At 43.2% G+C, this 15,576-nt stretch overlaps 1 protein-coding gene across 4 annotated transcripts in view; it reads left to right on the top strand.

Moving 5' to 3' along the window:
- The window catches only part of ASCC1 (activating signal cointegrator 1 complex subunit 1), a 103,803-nt gene that overhangs the window by 40,625 nt on the left and 47,602 nt on the right, over window positions 1-15,576 (top strand). For all 4 annotated transcript variants that reach the window (XM_062215348.1, XM_062215350.1, XM_062215349.1 and 1 more), the window contains exons 6-7: window positions 2,825-2,961; window positions 12,058-12,177. In XM_062215348.1, the coding sequence (XP_062071332.1) occupies window positions 2,825-2,961; window positions 12,058-12,177 (257 nt within the window). The remainder of the gene's footprint in view (window positions 1-2,824; window positions 2,962-12,057; window positions 12,178-15,576) is intronic.

Raw genomic sequence — 15,576 nt, 5'->3', positions numbered from 1 at the left:
ACTCTGACTTTCAAATAAATAAATGAACCTTTAAAAAAGGGAAAAAAAAAAAACCAAACCATTATTCCCTAGTCAGCTCTCCTCCTAGCCCCTGTTGACCACCTGTGGATACCTGATGCAGATGTTTCCTGTTAATAGAATCAAACAAGTGTAACATTCTGTGTTGGACTTACTTCACTGAGCTTAATTTTTTTTTTTTTTTGTTTTTTAGAGATTTACTTATTTAATTAAAAAAAACAGAGCTACAGAGAGAGAGGGAGAGACAGAGATCTATCCATTGGTTGATTCCCCAGATGATTGCAACAGTCATGGTGGAGAGGACCCAAGTACTTGGAGCATCATGTGCTCCCTTGCCAGGTGCATTAGCAGGGAGTTGAATCAGAAGTGGAGCAGCCAAGAATTGAACTGGCTGTCCTAAGCTGCAGCTTACCTGCTGCACCCCGATATGGGTCTTAGCATAATTTTTTAAAGAACACGCGTGTTGTAACAGATACTAGTGCTTTACTCCTTTTTATGGCTGCATAATATTCTGTATGTGTATTTGTGTGTGTGTGTGTGTGTGTATAAATACTTCAACATCATTTTTTTTGTTGATGGATATTTGGGTTATTTTCTTTTTTTGGTGATTGTGAATAGTGCTTTTTGAAATATGTGTATGTGTATTTGCTTAAGTCCCCTTTTCAATTCTTTTGAGCATAAACCCAGGAATAGAATTGCCAGGTCATAAGGTAATTTTTTTATTTCACTTGTTGAGGGATTGCCAAAACATTTTTCACAGTGGCTGGATCATTTTACATAGCTACCAGCATTGCATGAGGGTTCTAATTTCTGCATATCCTCACCAGCACTTATTTGCCATGATTTTGATTAGTCAGACTAATGAAATGGTACTTCCTTGAGGTTTTGATTTGCATTTCCCAAAGTGACTGATGATGTTGAGCTTCTTCATGTTCATGTGAGCCATTTATATTTCTTGTTTGGAGGAATGTCTATTTAAGTCCTTTTCTCATTATTTATTTATTTGAAAGACAAAATGAGAGAGAGAGAGAGAGAGAGAGACAGAGAGAGAGAGAGAGATCTTCAATTCACTGATTTATTTCCCAAATGGGCACAGTAGCCACTCTGTTCCAGGCTGATGCCAGGAGCCAGGACTTCCATCCTGGGCTCCCATGTGTGTAGTGAGGACCTGATTACTTGGGCCATGTTCTGTTGTCTTCTCAGGCATGTTAGCAGGAGACTAGATCAGAAGTGGAGCATCTAGACCTCAAACTGGTACTTGGATATGGGATGCTGGCATCATTAGTGATGACTTAACTTGCTGTGCCACAGTGCTGGCCCTCCATTTTAAAAATTAGATTTTTTTGTTGCTGAGTTGTAAAAAGTTTTTAAAAATATATTCTCGATACCAGATGTTGCAGATAAATTATTTACAAGTGTTTCTCCCATTCTGTAAGTTGTCTTTTCACTTTGATAGTATTCTTCAGTGCACAAAAGTTTCAATTTTGATGAAGTCACATTTATCTGTTTTCTCTTTTGTTGCCATGGTTTTGCCGTTACATTTATGAATGAATTCATTGCCAAATCCAAGATCATAAACATTTAATTCCTTGTTTTTTCTAAGAGTTTTGTGATTTTAGCTTTTTTAAAAGTTTATTTGAAGGTCTGGCACTGTGGCATAATGGGTAAAGCAGCTGCCTGCAGTGCCAGCATCCCTTATGGATGCCGGTTCAAGTCCCAGCTGTTCCACTTCCGATCCAACTCTCTGCTATGGCCTGGGAAAGTGGTAGAAGATAGCCCAAGTGCTTGGATCTCTGCACCCGAGTGGGAGACCCAGAATAAGCTCCTGGCTCCTGGATTTGGATCAGCTCATCTCTGGCGAGTGAACCAGTGGATGGAAGACCTTTCGCTCTCTCTGGTCTACCTCTCTCTGTAACTCTGTCTTTCAAATAAATAAATCTTTTTTTTTTTTTTTAAATATTTATTTGAAAGGCATAGAAAGAGACAGATCTTCCACTTGCTCGTTCACTCCCCTGTGCCTACAACAGCCTGGGCTGGGCCAGGCCAAGAATAGCCCTCAGTCCTAGTCTCTTGTATTAGTGGTGGGGACCCAACTACTTGAGCCATTATGTGCTGCCTCCCTGGGTGTGTGTTAGCAGGAAGCTAGAATTGGGAGCATATAGCATCTTAATTGCTGGGCCAAATACCTGCCCAGTTTTAACTTTTATGTTTAGATCACTAATCCATTTTGAATTGACTTTTGTATATAGTATGAGATAGTGGTCCAGCTTCATTCTTTATGTTTATTTAGTTGTCCTGGCATGATTTTTGGAAAATATTAGTCTTTGTATAATGGTCTTGACACCTTGTTGAAAATCAATTGGCCTGGAGTCCAGCATTATGGTATAGTGAGTAAAGCCACTGCCTGTGATTCTGGCTTCCCATATGGGGACTGGTTCAAGTCCTGGCTGCTTCATTTCCCATCTAGCTCCCTGATAATGGCCTGGAAGAAGCAGTGGAAGATGGTCCAAGTGCTTGGGCCCCTGCATCCATGCAGGAGACCTGGATGAAGGTCCTGGCTCCTGGCTTTGGCCTGGTTCAGCCCTGGCTGTTCTGGCCATCTGGGAAGTGAACCAGTGGATGGAAGATCAATCTCTGTCCCTCCCTGTCTCTGTCACTCTTTCAAAATAAATAAAAATTAATCTTTTTTTTAAAAAAGTAATCAATTGGCCATAAATGTATGGGTTTCTTTCTGGGGTCTCAGTTTTGTTCCTGATGGTAACTTTTGTATGGGCTGAGTTATTTGTTTTTCTCTGTTTGGTAACAGGATCATGGAGTTGATGGCACCATTTTCCAGAATCCCAAAAAGCTTCACCTAACTATTGGGATGTTGGTACTGCTGAGTGAGGAAGAGATCCAGCAGACGTGTGAAATGCTGCAGCAGTGCAAAGAGGAGTTTATTAAGTGAGTGATGCTCAGGAGTGGGGAAGGTGTTCAAGCTGGGCTGGCTGCAGTTGGATATCATGGACCTATGTTTGCACTGGGGAGCTGGATGACATAGGAAAGGGATTTCTTGACTCACCTGTTTGTAACACTAAACCTTGAACCACTGTCTGAAATGCTTAAAATGCATTGGAAGCATTGATTTACAGATTCTTTTTTTTTTTTTTGACAGGCAGAGTGGGCAGTGAGAGAGAGACAGAGAGAAAGGTCTTCCTTTTGCCGTTGGTTCACCCTCCAATGGCCGCCGCGGTAGCGCGCTGCGGCCGGCACGCTGCGCTGATCCGATGGCAGGAGCCAGGTGCTTCTCCTGGTCTCCCATGGGGTGCAGGGCCCAAGGACTTGGGCCATCCTCCACTGCACTCCCTGGCCACAGCAGAGAGCTGGCCTGGAAGAGGGGCAACCGGGACAGGATCGGTGCCCCGACCGGGACTAGAACCTGGTGTGCCGGCGCCGCAAGGCGGAGGATTAGCCTAGAGAGCTGCAGCTCCGGCCGATTTACAGATTCTTATGGAGAGAAAAATCATTATCTCCTATCTGCTGGTTCATTCCCCAGAAGTGCACAACAGCCAAAGCTGGCACAGGCAAATGCCAGAAGCTGGAAACTCCATCCAGGTCTGCAACATCGGTGGCAGTGACTTCAAGTGCCAGGGTGCATATTAGCAGGAAGCTGGAATGTCGAGTGGAGCCAGGCCGTCAGCTTGGGCATTCTGATACAGGATTGGGCCTCCCCAGTGGCAGTTTACCCACTGACCAAATGCCTGCCCCATCTTGGGTGTCAGATGACTGATACAGGTTTCCTTGGCTCTCTGGAGGCTCTAGGGTAAAACCCATTTTCATTCCTTTGAAGCCCAGTTTGTAGAGGCTGTCCACTATTGGCACTCTTCCTCCATCTTCAACTTCAGCCACATTACCCCCTTGCCCCTCTGTTGTCATAATCTCTGTGGCCATAGCAGGCACAGTTGTCTGCCTTTAAGAATTCATTGGATTTTTTCTTTTTCTTTTTTTTTTTTTTTGGACAGGTAGATTAGTGAGAGAGAGACAGAGAGAAAGGTCTTCCTGCCGTTGGTTCACTCCCTTAATGGCTGCTACCACCATTGCACTGCACTGGTCCGAAGCCAGGAGCCAGATACTTCCTCCTGGTCTCCCATGCGGGTGCAGGGCCCAAGCACTTGGGCCATCCTCCACTGCCTGCCTGGGCCACAGCAGAAAGCTGGACAGGAAGAGGAGCAACAGGGACAGAACCGGCGCCCCATCCGGGACTAGAACCCTAGGGTGCCGGCGCCGCAGGTGGAGGATTAGCCTAGTGAGCTGCGGCGCCGGCCAGGATTTTTTTTAAAAGATTTATTTATTTATCTGAAGAGTTACACAGAGAAGGAGAGGCAAGAGAGAGAGAGAGGTCTTCCATCTGCTGGTTCACTCCCCAGTTGGCAGAAATGGCTGGAGTTGCATTTATCTGAAGGCAGGAACCAGGAGCTTCTTTCAGGTCTCCCACATAGGGGCAGGGACCCAAGGACCTGGGCCATCCTCTGTGCTTTCCCAGGCCATATTAGAGAGCTGGATCTGGAGCGGAGCAGCTGGGACTTGAACCGGTGTCCATATGGGATGTCAGCACTGCAGGCGGTGGCTTTACTTGCTACACTGCAGTGCTGGCACTGGATTCATTGGATTTGATTGAGCCCACCAAGGTACTCCGGGCTGATAGCCCCATATCAAGTTCCTTAACCATAATTGCATTTGCAAAAGTCTCTTTGCCATGTAAGGCAGCATGTTTACAAATTCCAGAAAGCATGATGTGGGCATTTCTGGGGTGGGGACATTATGCTGCCCACCACAGTAACATATGCATCACAACGTGACTTTCTAGGACAATCTTCATATGTTTCAGAAACACTGAACTTCTTTTTCTGTTTTTAAATAGTTTTATTTGCATCAATAAGAAGATCGGAAACCTTCCAAGCAGTCTGTTTTAACTCAGAGAAAACCCTGCTGTTCTGAGGGCAGAGTTGTTATTCCTGTTTATTGTAAAATTTTGATTTACACATACATCTGATGTAACAGCTTTATTTCAAAGAACCATCTCTTTCGCTCTCTTCCTTTACTCCACAAACTTAAGATTGATGGAGAAGAGAAATTTGAGAGCTGACTCATTCTAATATTACAAACATGTCCTATGCCGTTCTAACACTGCCTTGTAGAAGTGGGTTCATCGGGTGGAGCGAGGTAGAACTGCGGAAAAGTTTCCCCTAGGTGTGTTGTACACAAAACCGTATAATACAATGACTTACAGGTAGGCCAATGTAGCCTTTTCCATTGTTTTGAAGATAAGATGCTTTTCTTGAGTAAAATCATGGGCTGATTGGGATTGCAACCGAGCTGTCCTGACTGAGAGCAAAGAACATTTGTTTTATTCTTTGTTCATTGCTGTTTTCTCTCAGTCTAAACCTAGAATTTGGAATAATTTGGTGTTTGTCATTAGATATTTGCCATTTCCCCTGTATAAAATAAATATTACAAAGCAGGGCAATTTTACCTGGTTTGAGGATCAGTTCTGATCTTTTAACTTATTTCTGGTTTACATTTGCCAAACTAGCTGGAAAGGAACTGCATGTCCTTGGCTGTCATGGGTATACCACTGCTAAGAATAAATGTAAAGGTAGATAAAATATTTGTTTGGAGAAGCATTTATTCTTTTTACCTTATGAAATCAGGCCTTAGGTTTTTAATCACCCAAGCTTTATTCTAAGCTATGTGAAGATTTAACTGTGTTCCCCCCTTTGTCACTTAGTGCCTTTTGTGACTAAATGCCAAAGCTGAACCCTTTAAGCATGTCAGAGTTGGTGTGCTTAGGGAATAAAGAGCGGTTTTAATAGTCCCCAAGAATTTTTGACATGACAGGATGAAAACAGTAATTGTAGTTTTTCAAATTCAGCAAAGCTTTTGAAATAGGACAAAGTTACCCTGCCAAAAATCTGCAGTGCGTGCAAAAATTTGTTTGAAGATGCTCTTTTCAGAAAGCTGGAAAGATTTGAAACCAGCGAATAAAATGAAGTGAGCCTCCCCTGCCCTCTTATCCAACCTCCCCCCCACCATATGCACCATCTGAAGAGTGTGTCGTGCAGAATTAATGTGCTGCTGAGAGGGAGGATGAGGCTCAGTGTTGGTTGTTTGCATAGGTTAGAGGTGCCTTGTTTCCCTAAAGGAAGCGACTTCTCCAAAGTGGAAGGAAAGTACCTTTGTTGAAGCCCAGGTGCATAAATTTTATCATCTAACTTTTTTTTTATTCCTTCTTGCTCTTTGATCTCAGCCTTTGCATTTCTTATACTTAGAAAGAATGGCAATGAAAAATGGCATTTCTAATATGAACCTTTAAAAATTTTAATTGCATTGGTAAGTAATTATGTTTTTTCAAAGAAGCTTATTTTTATTTATTTGAAGGGCAGAGAGAGAGATAGAGATTGTCTGTCTACTGGTTCACTCCCCAAATATCTGCAGGATACCTGCCAGGGCCAGGGTGAAGCCAGGAGTCAGGGTCTCAAGTCAGGGTCTCCCACTTGGATTGCAGAGACCCAAGGATTTGAACTCTCATCTGCTGCTTGCCAGGGTGTGCATTGGCAAGAAGCTGGAATCCAAAGCAGAACCAAGACTAGAACCCAGGCCTTCTGATATGGGATGCAGGAGACCTAAAGGGTGTCTTTTTAAAATTTTTTATTTTATTTTTTAAAGATTTATTTATTTGAAAGGCAGAATGACAGGAGAGAGAGAGAGAGACCTCTCCCATCAGCTAGTTCACTCCCCAAATGACTACAACATTTGCTAAAGCCATATGGAGGCAGGGTCCCAAGCATTTTAATCATCTTCCACTGCTTTCCCAGGGACATTAGCAGGGAGCTGGATCAAAAGTGGAGTAACCAGAATTCAAACCAGCACTCCAGTGTTGGATGGGAGTGGTAGCTTAACCCACTGTGCCACACCTGCTTTGTCTTAATTGCTGCACTAAATGCCTGCCCCTAACCTGAACCTTTTATGGACTAAAGATCCAGAATTAAAATCAGAAAAGAAAAACAAGGAAAATGAGTAGACCTGTATGTAATGTGCTGTAGCTTAATTTGATGCCTTTTAAAATTCAAGTCTTAAAATGAATGTGGCTTTATTTGATTAAAACTGTGGTGCTATATAGATGTTATAAAGAAATGGGTAGTTTGGAAGTTTGTTCTTGGATTTAGAGAATACTATCTGATCAGAAACAGGATTTTCATTTCAATTCTTTGGCTAAAGGTTATGTAGCTCAATAGAGTTTGAATGAATTATTCAGTGTTGAGTAAATTCTGAAGCTCTAAATGTGTCCCTTGTGACTTTTCTTTGTGAGATGCAGGACACAGATAGCACAGTGGCTCCGAGTGTATAGTCTGACAAATATACCCCACTGGTGTAGCTCCAGTGTCACCTCACTGCCGGAGCGTTCCCAGTAGATCCAAGGTTACACCAAATAAGAAGTTTAAGAGGGAGAAGAAGGGAGAGAAGAACAGGAGAGAACATACCTGTGAACAAATGAGTGTCCAGTTACTGCCTCAGGTGTCATTCAGTTGGCAGGTATGCTCACTTGTGTTGCAACTGGAATACTTTGGCCACTAAGACAAAGAGCAGTATCAGGTAGACCCCTCTCCTGCCCTTTCATCTCTCTGTTGGAAGTCTTAGCAGTGGGTTGAAAGAGTTTCTGTTTGTTCTTACAAAGCAGGCTTGGCATCCTGTTTCATTTATTTATTTATTTTTAGATTTATTTACTTATTTACTTGAAAGGTAATCACAGCAGAGAGAGAAAAAGCAAGCGAGTGAGTGAGTGAGAGAGAGAGAGATCTTTCATTAGCTGTTTCACTCCCCAAATGGTTGCTGCAGCCAGGGCTGGGTCAGGCTGAAAGCTAGGAGCTAAGAACTTCATCTGGGTCTCCCATGTGGGTGTCAGGGGCCCAAACACTTGGGATGTCTTCTGTTGCTTTCCCAGGTGCATTAGCAGGGAGCTGGATCAGAAGTGGAGCAGCCAGGACTGGAATTGGCGCTCATATGGGATGCTGGCATTGCAGGTGGCTGCTTAACCTGCTGCACTACAATGCAGACCCCAGGAATTCACTTTTGATGAGTCCTAAAATGCTTTTGTCTTTGATTCCGTATCACATTTTTCTTCCCAGTGACAATCTGTGTGTTATCACATTGATTTCACAATTCTCTAGAACAACCTTCCCCTTTAGAGTAGACCACCCATTTAATATAAGGCATTGTGCCAAGTGCTGGAGACATAGGGGGGTAAGATGGAGAGAATGTCTTGCCTCTAGGGGCTTGCAGAAGGCACGTGCAGAGTTTTGGCTTAGCACAACAAGGCCTTTTATGGTTGAAGTAGAAGTCCGTGTAAGAAGTCTGGGAAGAAAACAGGATGGTAGGGTTTTACTTAACCTACAATTAATACATGTTATTTTAGAAGAGTCAAAACTTATAAATAAAGTATCACTTGTAATCTTACCCTTTAAAGATGGTTACTATTGGGGCATGCATTTGGCTGAGTGGTAAGAACGCCTGCATGCTATATTGGAGTGCCCAGTTTTGTCTTGGCTCTGGCTTACTACTGATGCAGACCCTGGTAGGCAGTAGTGATGGCTCAAGTAGGTGGATACCAGTCATTCACCTGAGAGACTTGGATTGAGTTCCAGGCTCCTGGCTTTGGTCTGGCCCAGCTCTGGCCATTATGGGCCCCTGGGGAGTGAATCAGCAAATGGGAAATCTCTGTCTGTCTCTGACTCTCTTCAATTGAAAAAAAGGATAATTGGAGCCGGCGCTGTGGCTCACTTAGTTAATCCTCCACCTGCAGGGCCGGCATCCCATATGGGCGCTGGGTTCTAGTCCCGGTTGTTCCTCTTCCAGTCCAGCTCTCTGCTGTGGCCTGGGAGGGCAGTAGAGAATGGCCCAAGTGCTTGGGCCCCTGCAGCTGCATGGGAGACCAGGAGGAAGGACCTGGCTCCTGGCTCCTGGCTTCGGATCAGCTCAGTGCCGGCCGTGGAGGCCATTTGAGGAGTGGACCAATGGAAGGAAGACCTTTTTCTCTCTCTCTCACTGTCTATAACTCTACCTGTCAAATAAAAAAAAGGATAATTGTATATGTATAAGTGCATATAAATATGTGTATAGATAAATGTACTGTATACATACAAATATATGTAAGCAGTATATCATAATACCTTGAAGAATAAACCTTTGTGTGCCTATATGTACAATTAGTAGTAAAATGCATACATCTTAAGGGTAGCTTACAAATTTTGACAAATGTATGTATACCATATACCCTACCCAAATTGAGATGTAGAACACTGCCATCTTCCCCATGCCATTTTCCAATAAATTCACTTCTCCCAGGAAAAAACACTGTTTTGCAATAAACTAGTTTTACTTATTCTTTAACATCCTATAAATAGAATAATTCACTTTTGTGTTTGACTTCTTTTGCATATTTTTATTTTAACATTTTGATGAAATATCTACATGGTAAAAAAACGTTTTTTTAAAGATTTATTTGAAAGACTGAGTTACAGAGAGAAAGGGAGAGATTGTCCATCTGCTTGTTCACTCCCCAAATGGTCACAATGCCAGGGCTGGGCCAGACTAAAGAAAGGAGCCAGGAACTAGGAACTTCATCTGGATCTCCCAGATGGGTGCAGGGGCCCAAGTCCTTGGGACATCTTCCACTGCTTTCTGAGGCACATTATCAGGGAAATGGATTTGAGATGGAGCAGCTGGGATTCGAACTGGTGACCATATGGAGTGCCAGCGTCGCAGGCGGTGGCTCAACCCCTTACACCGCAACTCCAACCCCTACGTGGTTCAAAATTTTAAAGCAGCAAGGGATATGCAGTGAAGAGTTTCCTTCTCACTGCTATCCTGCTGACTGCTGCTTTTCTCTTTAGAGACAAGCAGTGTCCTTCCTGAGATTTTGTATATGGACAAATATGTGTCTACAGTATATTTATATTCTTACTGTCATCTTTTGTACAGCATAGCATACACAATCTTATGTACCTTTTATTTTTTTTTTAAACTTAATTTATTTGAAAGGCATAGTTACAGAGAAAGAGATCTTTAATCTGCTGGTTCACTCCCCAAATGGCTGTAATTGCTGGTGCTGGGCCAGGCTGAAGCCAGGAGCCTGGAACTCCATCCACGTCTCCCACATATGTGGGAGTACTTGGGCCATCTTTTCCAGGTATATTAGCAGGGAGCTGGATGGGAAACAGAGCAGCCGGGGAACTTGAACTGGAATTCTGATATGAGATACCAGCATCACAAGTAGCAACTTAACCCACTGTGCTATAATGCTAGCCTCCATTGTATATCTTTTTTTTTTTTTTTAAGGATTTATTTATTTATTTGAAAGAGTACACAGAGAGAGAGGAGAGGCAGAGAGAGAGAGAGAGAGAGGTCTTCCATGTGATGGTTCACTCCCCAATTGGCCACAACAGCTGGAGCTGCACCGAACTGAAGCCAGGAGCCAGGAGCTTCTTCCGGGTCTCCCACGCAGGTGCAGAGGCCCAAGGACTTGGGCCATCTTGTACTGCTTTCCCAGGCCATAGCAGAGAGCTGGCTTGGAAGTAGAGCAGCTGGGTCTCAAACTGGCACCCATATGGGATGCTGGCACTTCAGGCCAGGGCGCTAACCCACAGTGCCACAGCACCAGCCCCTTTTAAAAAACTTAAATAGGGGCTGGTGTAGTGGCATAGTGGGTAAAGCTGTCACTTGCAACACCAGCAGCCCATATGGGCACCTGTTCATGTCCCAGCGGCTCCACTTCTGATCTAACTCCCTGCTAATTCACCTGGGAAAGCAAAGGAGAATGGTCCAAGTGCTTGGGTTCCTGCACCCTTGTGGGAGACTGGAACGATACTCTGGGCTCCTGGCTTCAGCATGGCACAGCCGTGGTCATTGTGGCCATTTGGGGAATGAAGTAGCGGATGGAAGATAACTCTCTCTCCCTCTCTGTAACTCTGCCCCTCAAATAATAAATCTTAAACTTGAATATGTAATTGCCCCAAATCAGTGCCTAAAAAGCTCCCATACTCACATGTGTGTTTTATTTGTTGCTCATAGAATGTAATTTATCTAAGCAGTCTCATGTTATTGGATTTTGTTGCTAGTCTTGTGTTACTCCAAACAATGTCTCAGTCAAAACCCTATGCACAAATTATTTCTCATTGCTATGTTTGTATTAGTGAACTGTGTCAAGAGGCACATAGTATCTGGTTGTTTCTTTTTTGTGTGCTTATCATTGGGTTCAGGTTTGACCATCATGTTCCATTGTTTACAGAACTCCCCACCCCTTTATAGTGGTCTCTTTATGTTGTCCACTGCCTTTTGCCCAAAAAAAGTTTTGGCCACCACTGGTGTTCTATGTCTAGATCACCTATTTTACCAGGAGCTGCAAAATGGGATATTGTAATTTTGTCATTCCTTCTGCATTTGTTAGTTGGAATTCTTTTGTAAAGAAGAGCTTTGCTTCATCAGATATGGTTGGTTATGTAGTTCAATTTGTAATTGTTTCCTTAGGATGGGCTCCAGAAATGAAGTTGCTTGGGCAAAGGGTTTCCATTCTTGATGGCTTTTTATAAATACTGCCAGACTGCTGTTAAGCATGTGGTATCAGTATGCAAGTGCAGTGTTGTTGTGTAAGTGACATGCTGTTTGCAACTTGTCAGATTGATGAAGGAAGAATGGCCCTGGGAGATGAGCCAGCACAGTAAGGGTCTTTGTCCATCAAAATCATCATCCCTTGGCCTTTTCATTAGAGCTCATGAACGGGTATTGGGGTAAGTAGAGTGGGTTGATGGAAACACCTTCTGGTGTTTGCCAGTTTGTGTGCATCCAACCTTTATTCATTTTGAAATTAGAAGGACAGATAATGTGGTAAGAAAAAACCACAACCATTTCATTATGTAATATTTGACTTTGTATGTTAACCATATTCAAAATGTAATAACCCCCTTAGCTTAAGAAGCTATAAAAATCTTGTTTTCTCCTTTGCAGTGACATTTCTGGGGGCAAACCCCTGGAAGTGGAGATGGCAGGGATAGAATACATGAATGATGATCCTGGCATGGTGGACGTTCTTTACGCCAAAGTCCATATGAAAGATGGCTCCAACAGGTACGGTTCTGGAATGCTTCTTTGTTCCAATTGGGAGGTGGCTGAAAACATCCCTGGAAGTTCATTCTTTTTCTGGGGAAGTGAACAGTAACCTTTAGATTTTATTGTCTTCATAGTAAAACACAAGACGAAGCTTAAAAATGAGTCACTTGCCCTTTCTCTTCTTATCTCTTCCAAGTTAGAAATGCTTACTTGGCAGCCAGCGTGCTCTTAGATCTGCAGTTGGGCTCAACACACTCAAACCTGAGTGCAATCATCTTTCTACATTTAATCTTTTTCTGGAAAATCGGCTTAGTCTGCCCACCATCACCATTCTGCCTCCTGTCATAATGCCACTTTCCCTGGGCATACAGAGAGTCCTTCCTCTTACACTGCGTCACTTTATGGGGTTGGTGCTTGCCTACAGACAGGTTTTAGGAATGTTCACCATCAGCATGGAAAGCTCAGTTCATTTTGATTCCTTTTCTTTGGGATCTTAATATTATAAAGAGTGTCAATTGTTTGCTTTATCATTATCTTTTTGATAGTAATATCATGCAGAGGAATTTTTTGTGGGAAAAAGTATCACATTTTTAGTTTGATAACTATTGAATTACTTGGATAGTAGATCCTCTTTTTAAAATTTTTAGAAGTTTATTTCCACTTTATTTGAAAGGCAGAGAGAGAAAGAGAAAGTGCACTGCCACCTGTTGGTTCACTGCCCAAATGCCTGCAACAGCCAGGGCTAGGTCAGGCCAAAGCTAAGGGTCTGGAAGTCCATCCAGGTCTCCCACATGAGAGGCAGGGACCCACGCACCTGAGCCATCACCTGCTGCCTTCCAGAAGGCTGGATCAGAAGCAGAGGAGCCAGGACTCAAATCAGGTACCCATTATGGGACACAGGCATAACTGCTGTGCCAAACATCTATCCCTTGGATAGTGGGTATTGACAGCAGCTGTCGAGTTTTTGTGGAACTCAGTTCTTCCTTTGTGTTTTCCAGGCCAATAAGAGGCAGGAAGGATGACATTTTTGCATGGGAGTTTCTAAGGTGATGTAACACAGATGTAGCGAACCCTAAAACAAAATGGCAGTAAAAGCTTTAACAACTTCTGAAGATTATTAAGATTAAATTAATTCACGTGAAGTGCAGAGAGCAGTGCTTGGTACATATTAACATCATCAAAACATCAAAAACTATTTACTGTTTTTGATCGTTGGTATTGCCATACCTCGATGCCTTCTAGGCATTTTCAGTCTGCAGTTCAGCCTGTGTCTGAGTTTGGCTTAGGCTCCCACAGTCATTTCTAGTGTTGATGCCATTTATTAGTAGACTCAGATACTGTGGTGAGGGCGGCATTGGGCACAGCAGGTTAAGCTGCTGCTTGGAACTCTGGCATCGCATATCGGAGTGCATATTGGAGTACTGGTTTGAGTGCTGGCTGCTCTGCTTCCAATCCAGCTTCCTGCTAATGCACCTGGGAAGGCAGGGATAAGATGGCCCAAGTGGGAGCCAGGATGGCTTCTGGCTTTGGCCTGGCCCACTCCTGGCTGGTACAGCCATTTGGGGATTTAACCAGCAGGTGGAAGATCTCTCTTTCTCTCTCTCTCTTTATCTCCCTCCCTCTCTCTGTCACTTTGCCTTTCAAATAAACAAATTCATAAATCTTTTCTTAAAGTACTTTGATGAGCAGAAAAACCCAATTTGAATGTGGCTTTTCTTTAAAATTCTTAAAAAGTGAGGGTTGTATTTGGCATAGTTGTTAAGATGTTGCATGAGATGCCCACATCCTGAATTGGAGTGCCTGGGTTCTAGTCTTGGCACCACTTCAGAGTCTAGCTTCATATTCACGTGCACCCTGGCAGAGAACAGATGATGCCTCAAGTAGTTGAGTCACTGGCATCAACATAGACCTGATTGAGTTTCTTCCATCTGGTCCACTCCTGGGTATTGCAGGCATTTGGGGAGTGAACCAGTGGACAAAAGATGTTTCGTTGTCTGTGTGTCTCTGTCTATGTAATTAATTAAGTAGAAAGGCAGAGCTTCAGAGAGAGAGGAGAGAGAGAGAGAGAGAGAGATAGAGATGGATCATCTATCCACTGATTTACTCCCCAAATGGCTTCAACAATCAAGCTGAGGCTGGCTGAAGCCTAGTGCCCGGAACTCCATTTGGGTCTCTCACATGGGTGGTAGGGGTTCAAGCACTTGGACCATCTTCTACTGCTTTCCCTGGTGCATTAACAGGGAGCTGGATCTGAAGTATAGCAGCTGGAACTCAGACCAGTGCTCTAATATGGGATGCTGGTGTTACAAGTGGAGGTTTAACTTACTTGTGCCACAGTGCAAGCCTCTCTCTGTCTCTCTGCCTTTTAAAAGTAAAAATATTAAAAATAAGTAAATTCTTAAGAGTATTGAGAACCCTAGGCTGGCGTCGTGGCTCACTTGGCTGATCCTCCACCTGCGGTGCTGGCACCCCGGGTTCTAGTCCTGCTTGGGGCACCGGGTACTAGTCCTAGTTGCTCCTCTTCCAGTCCAGCTCTCTGCTGTGGCCCAGGAGGGCAGTGGAAGATGGCCCAAGTGCTTGAGTCCCTGCACCTGCATGGGAGACTGGGAGGAAGTACCTGGCTCCTGGCTTCGGATCGGTGCAGCGCCGGCCGTGGCGGCCATTATGGAGTGAACCAATGGAAGGAAGACCTTTCTCTCTGTCTCTCACTGTCTATAATTCTCTCTCTGTCTCTTTCTCTCACTAACTCTGCCTGGCAAAAAAAAAAAAAAAAAAAAAAAAAGGTATTGAGAACCCTAAAGAACTTTTGTTTTGGGGGTTAAGTCTATCAATATTTACCTTATTAGAATTAAAACTGAGGCATTTAATATTTATAAATTCAGAGATAATAGGCATACATTCATTTCTGATGTATATAAATACCACACTGTTCATGAAAAATCACTGTATTTTCCAAACCAAAAACATTTAGTGAGGGGGAAGGCATGGTTTTACCTTTTTGCAAATCTAGTAGAAGATAGCTGGGCTCCCCTGTGTGCTGCATTACTCAGCCTTTTGTGATATGTTGTTTTGATTGAAGTGTATGAGAAAATTCAGCCTCACACAGATACACCATTGGAAAAGTGAGGAGTGTGTTTAATGACCTTTTCAGATTTGTGTCTATTTCCTACTCATTTACACATTGGGAAGTCTGAGTTTCTTATAGGTTGTTGCATTGTGGAATCTGAGACCCTATCAACGAACATTTTGTACTCTGTTACATAACGGAAAATCCACTGCTCTGTGTTGCATTTTGACTATTTTTTTTACATATCCAGTTTTATAACAGTAGTCATTTAGAACATGTTGGATAACTGGGTTACACAAATCTTCCAAATGTTGACACTTTCATTATGCAGTATTAAAAATATGTATTGG

The sequence above is a fragment of the Lepus europaeus genome, chromosome 17 (assembly GCF_033115175.1).
Source record: "Lepus europaeus isolate LE1 chromosome 17, mLepTim1.pri, whole genome shotgun sequence".
NCBI classification, from domain to species: Eukaryota; Metazoa; Chordata; class Mammalia; order Lagomorpha; family Leporidae; genus Lepus; species Lepus europaeus.
Note: the sequence above shows the minus strand (reverse complement) of the source record. Positions and strands in the feature narration are given on the sequence as shown.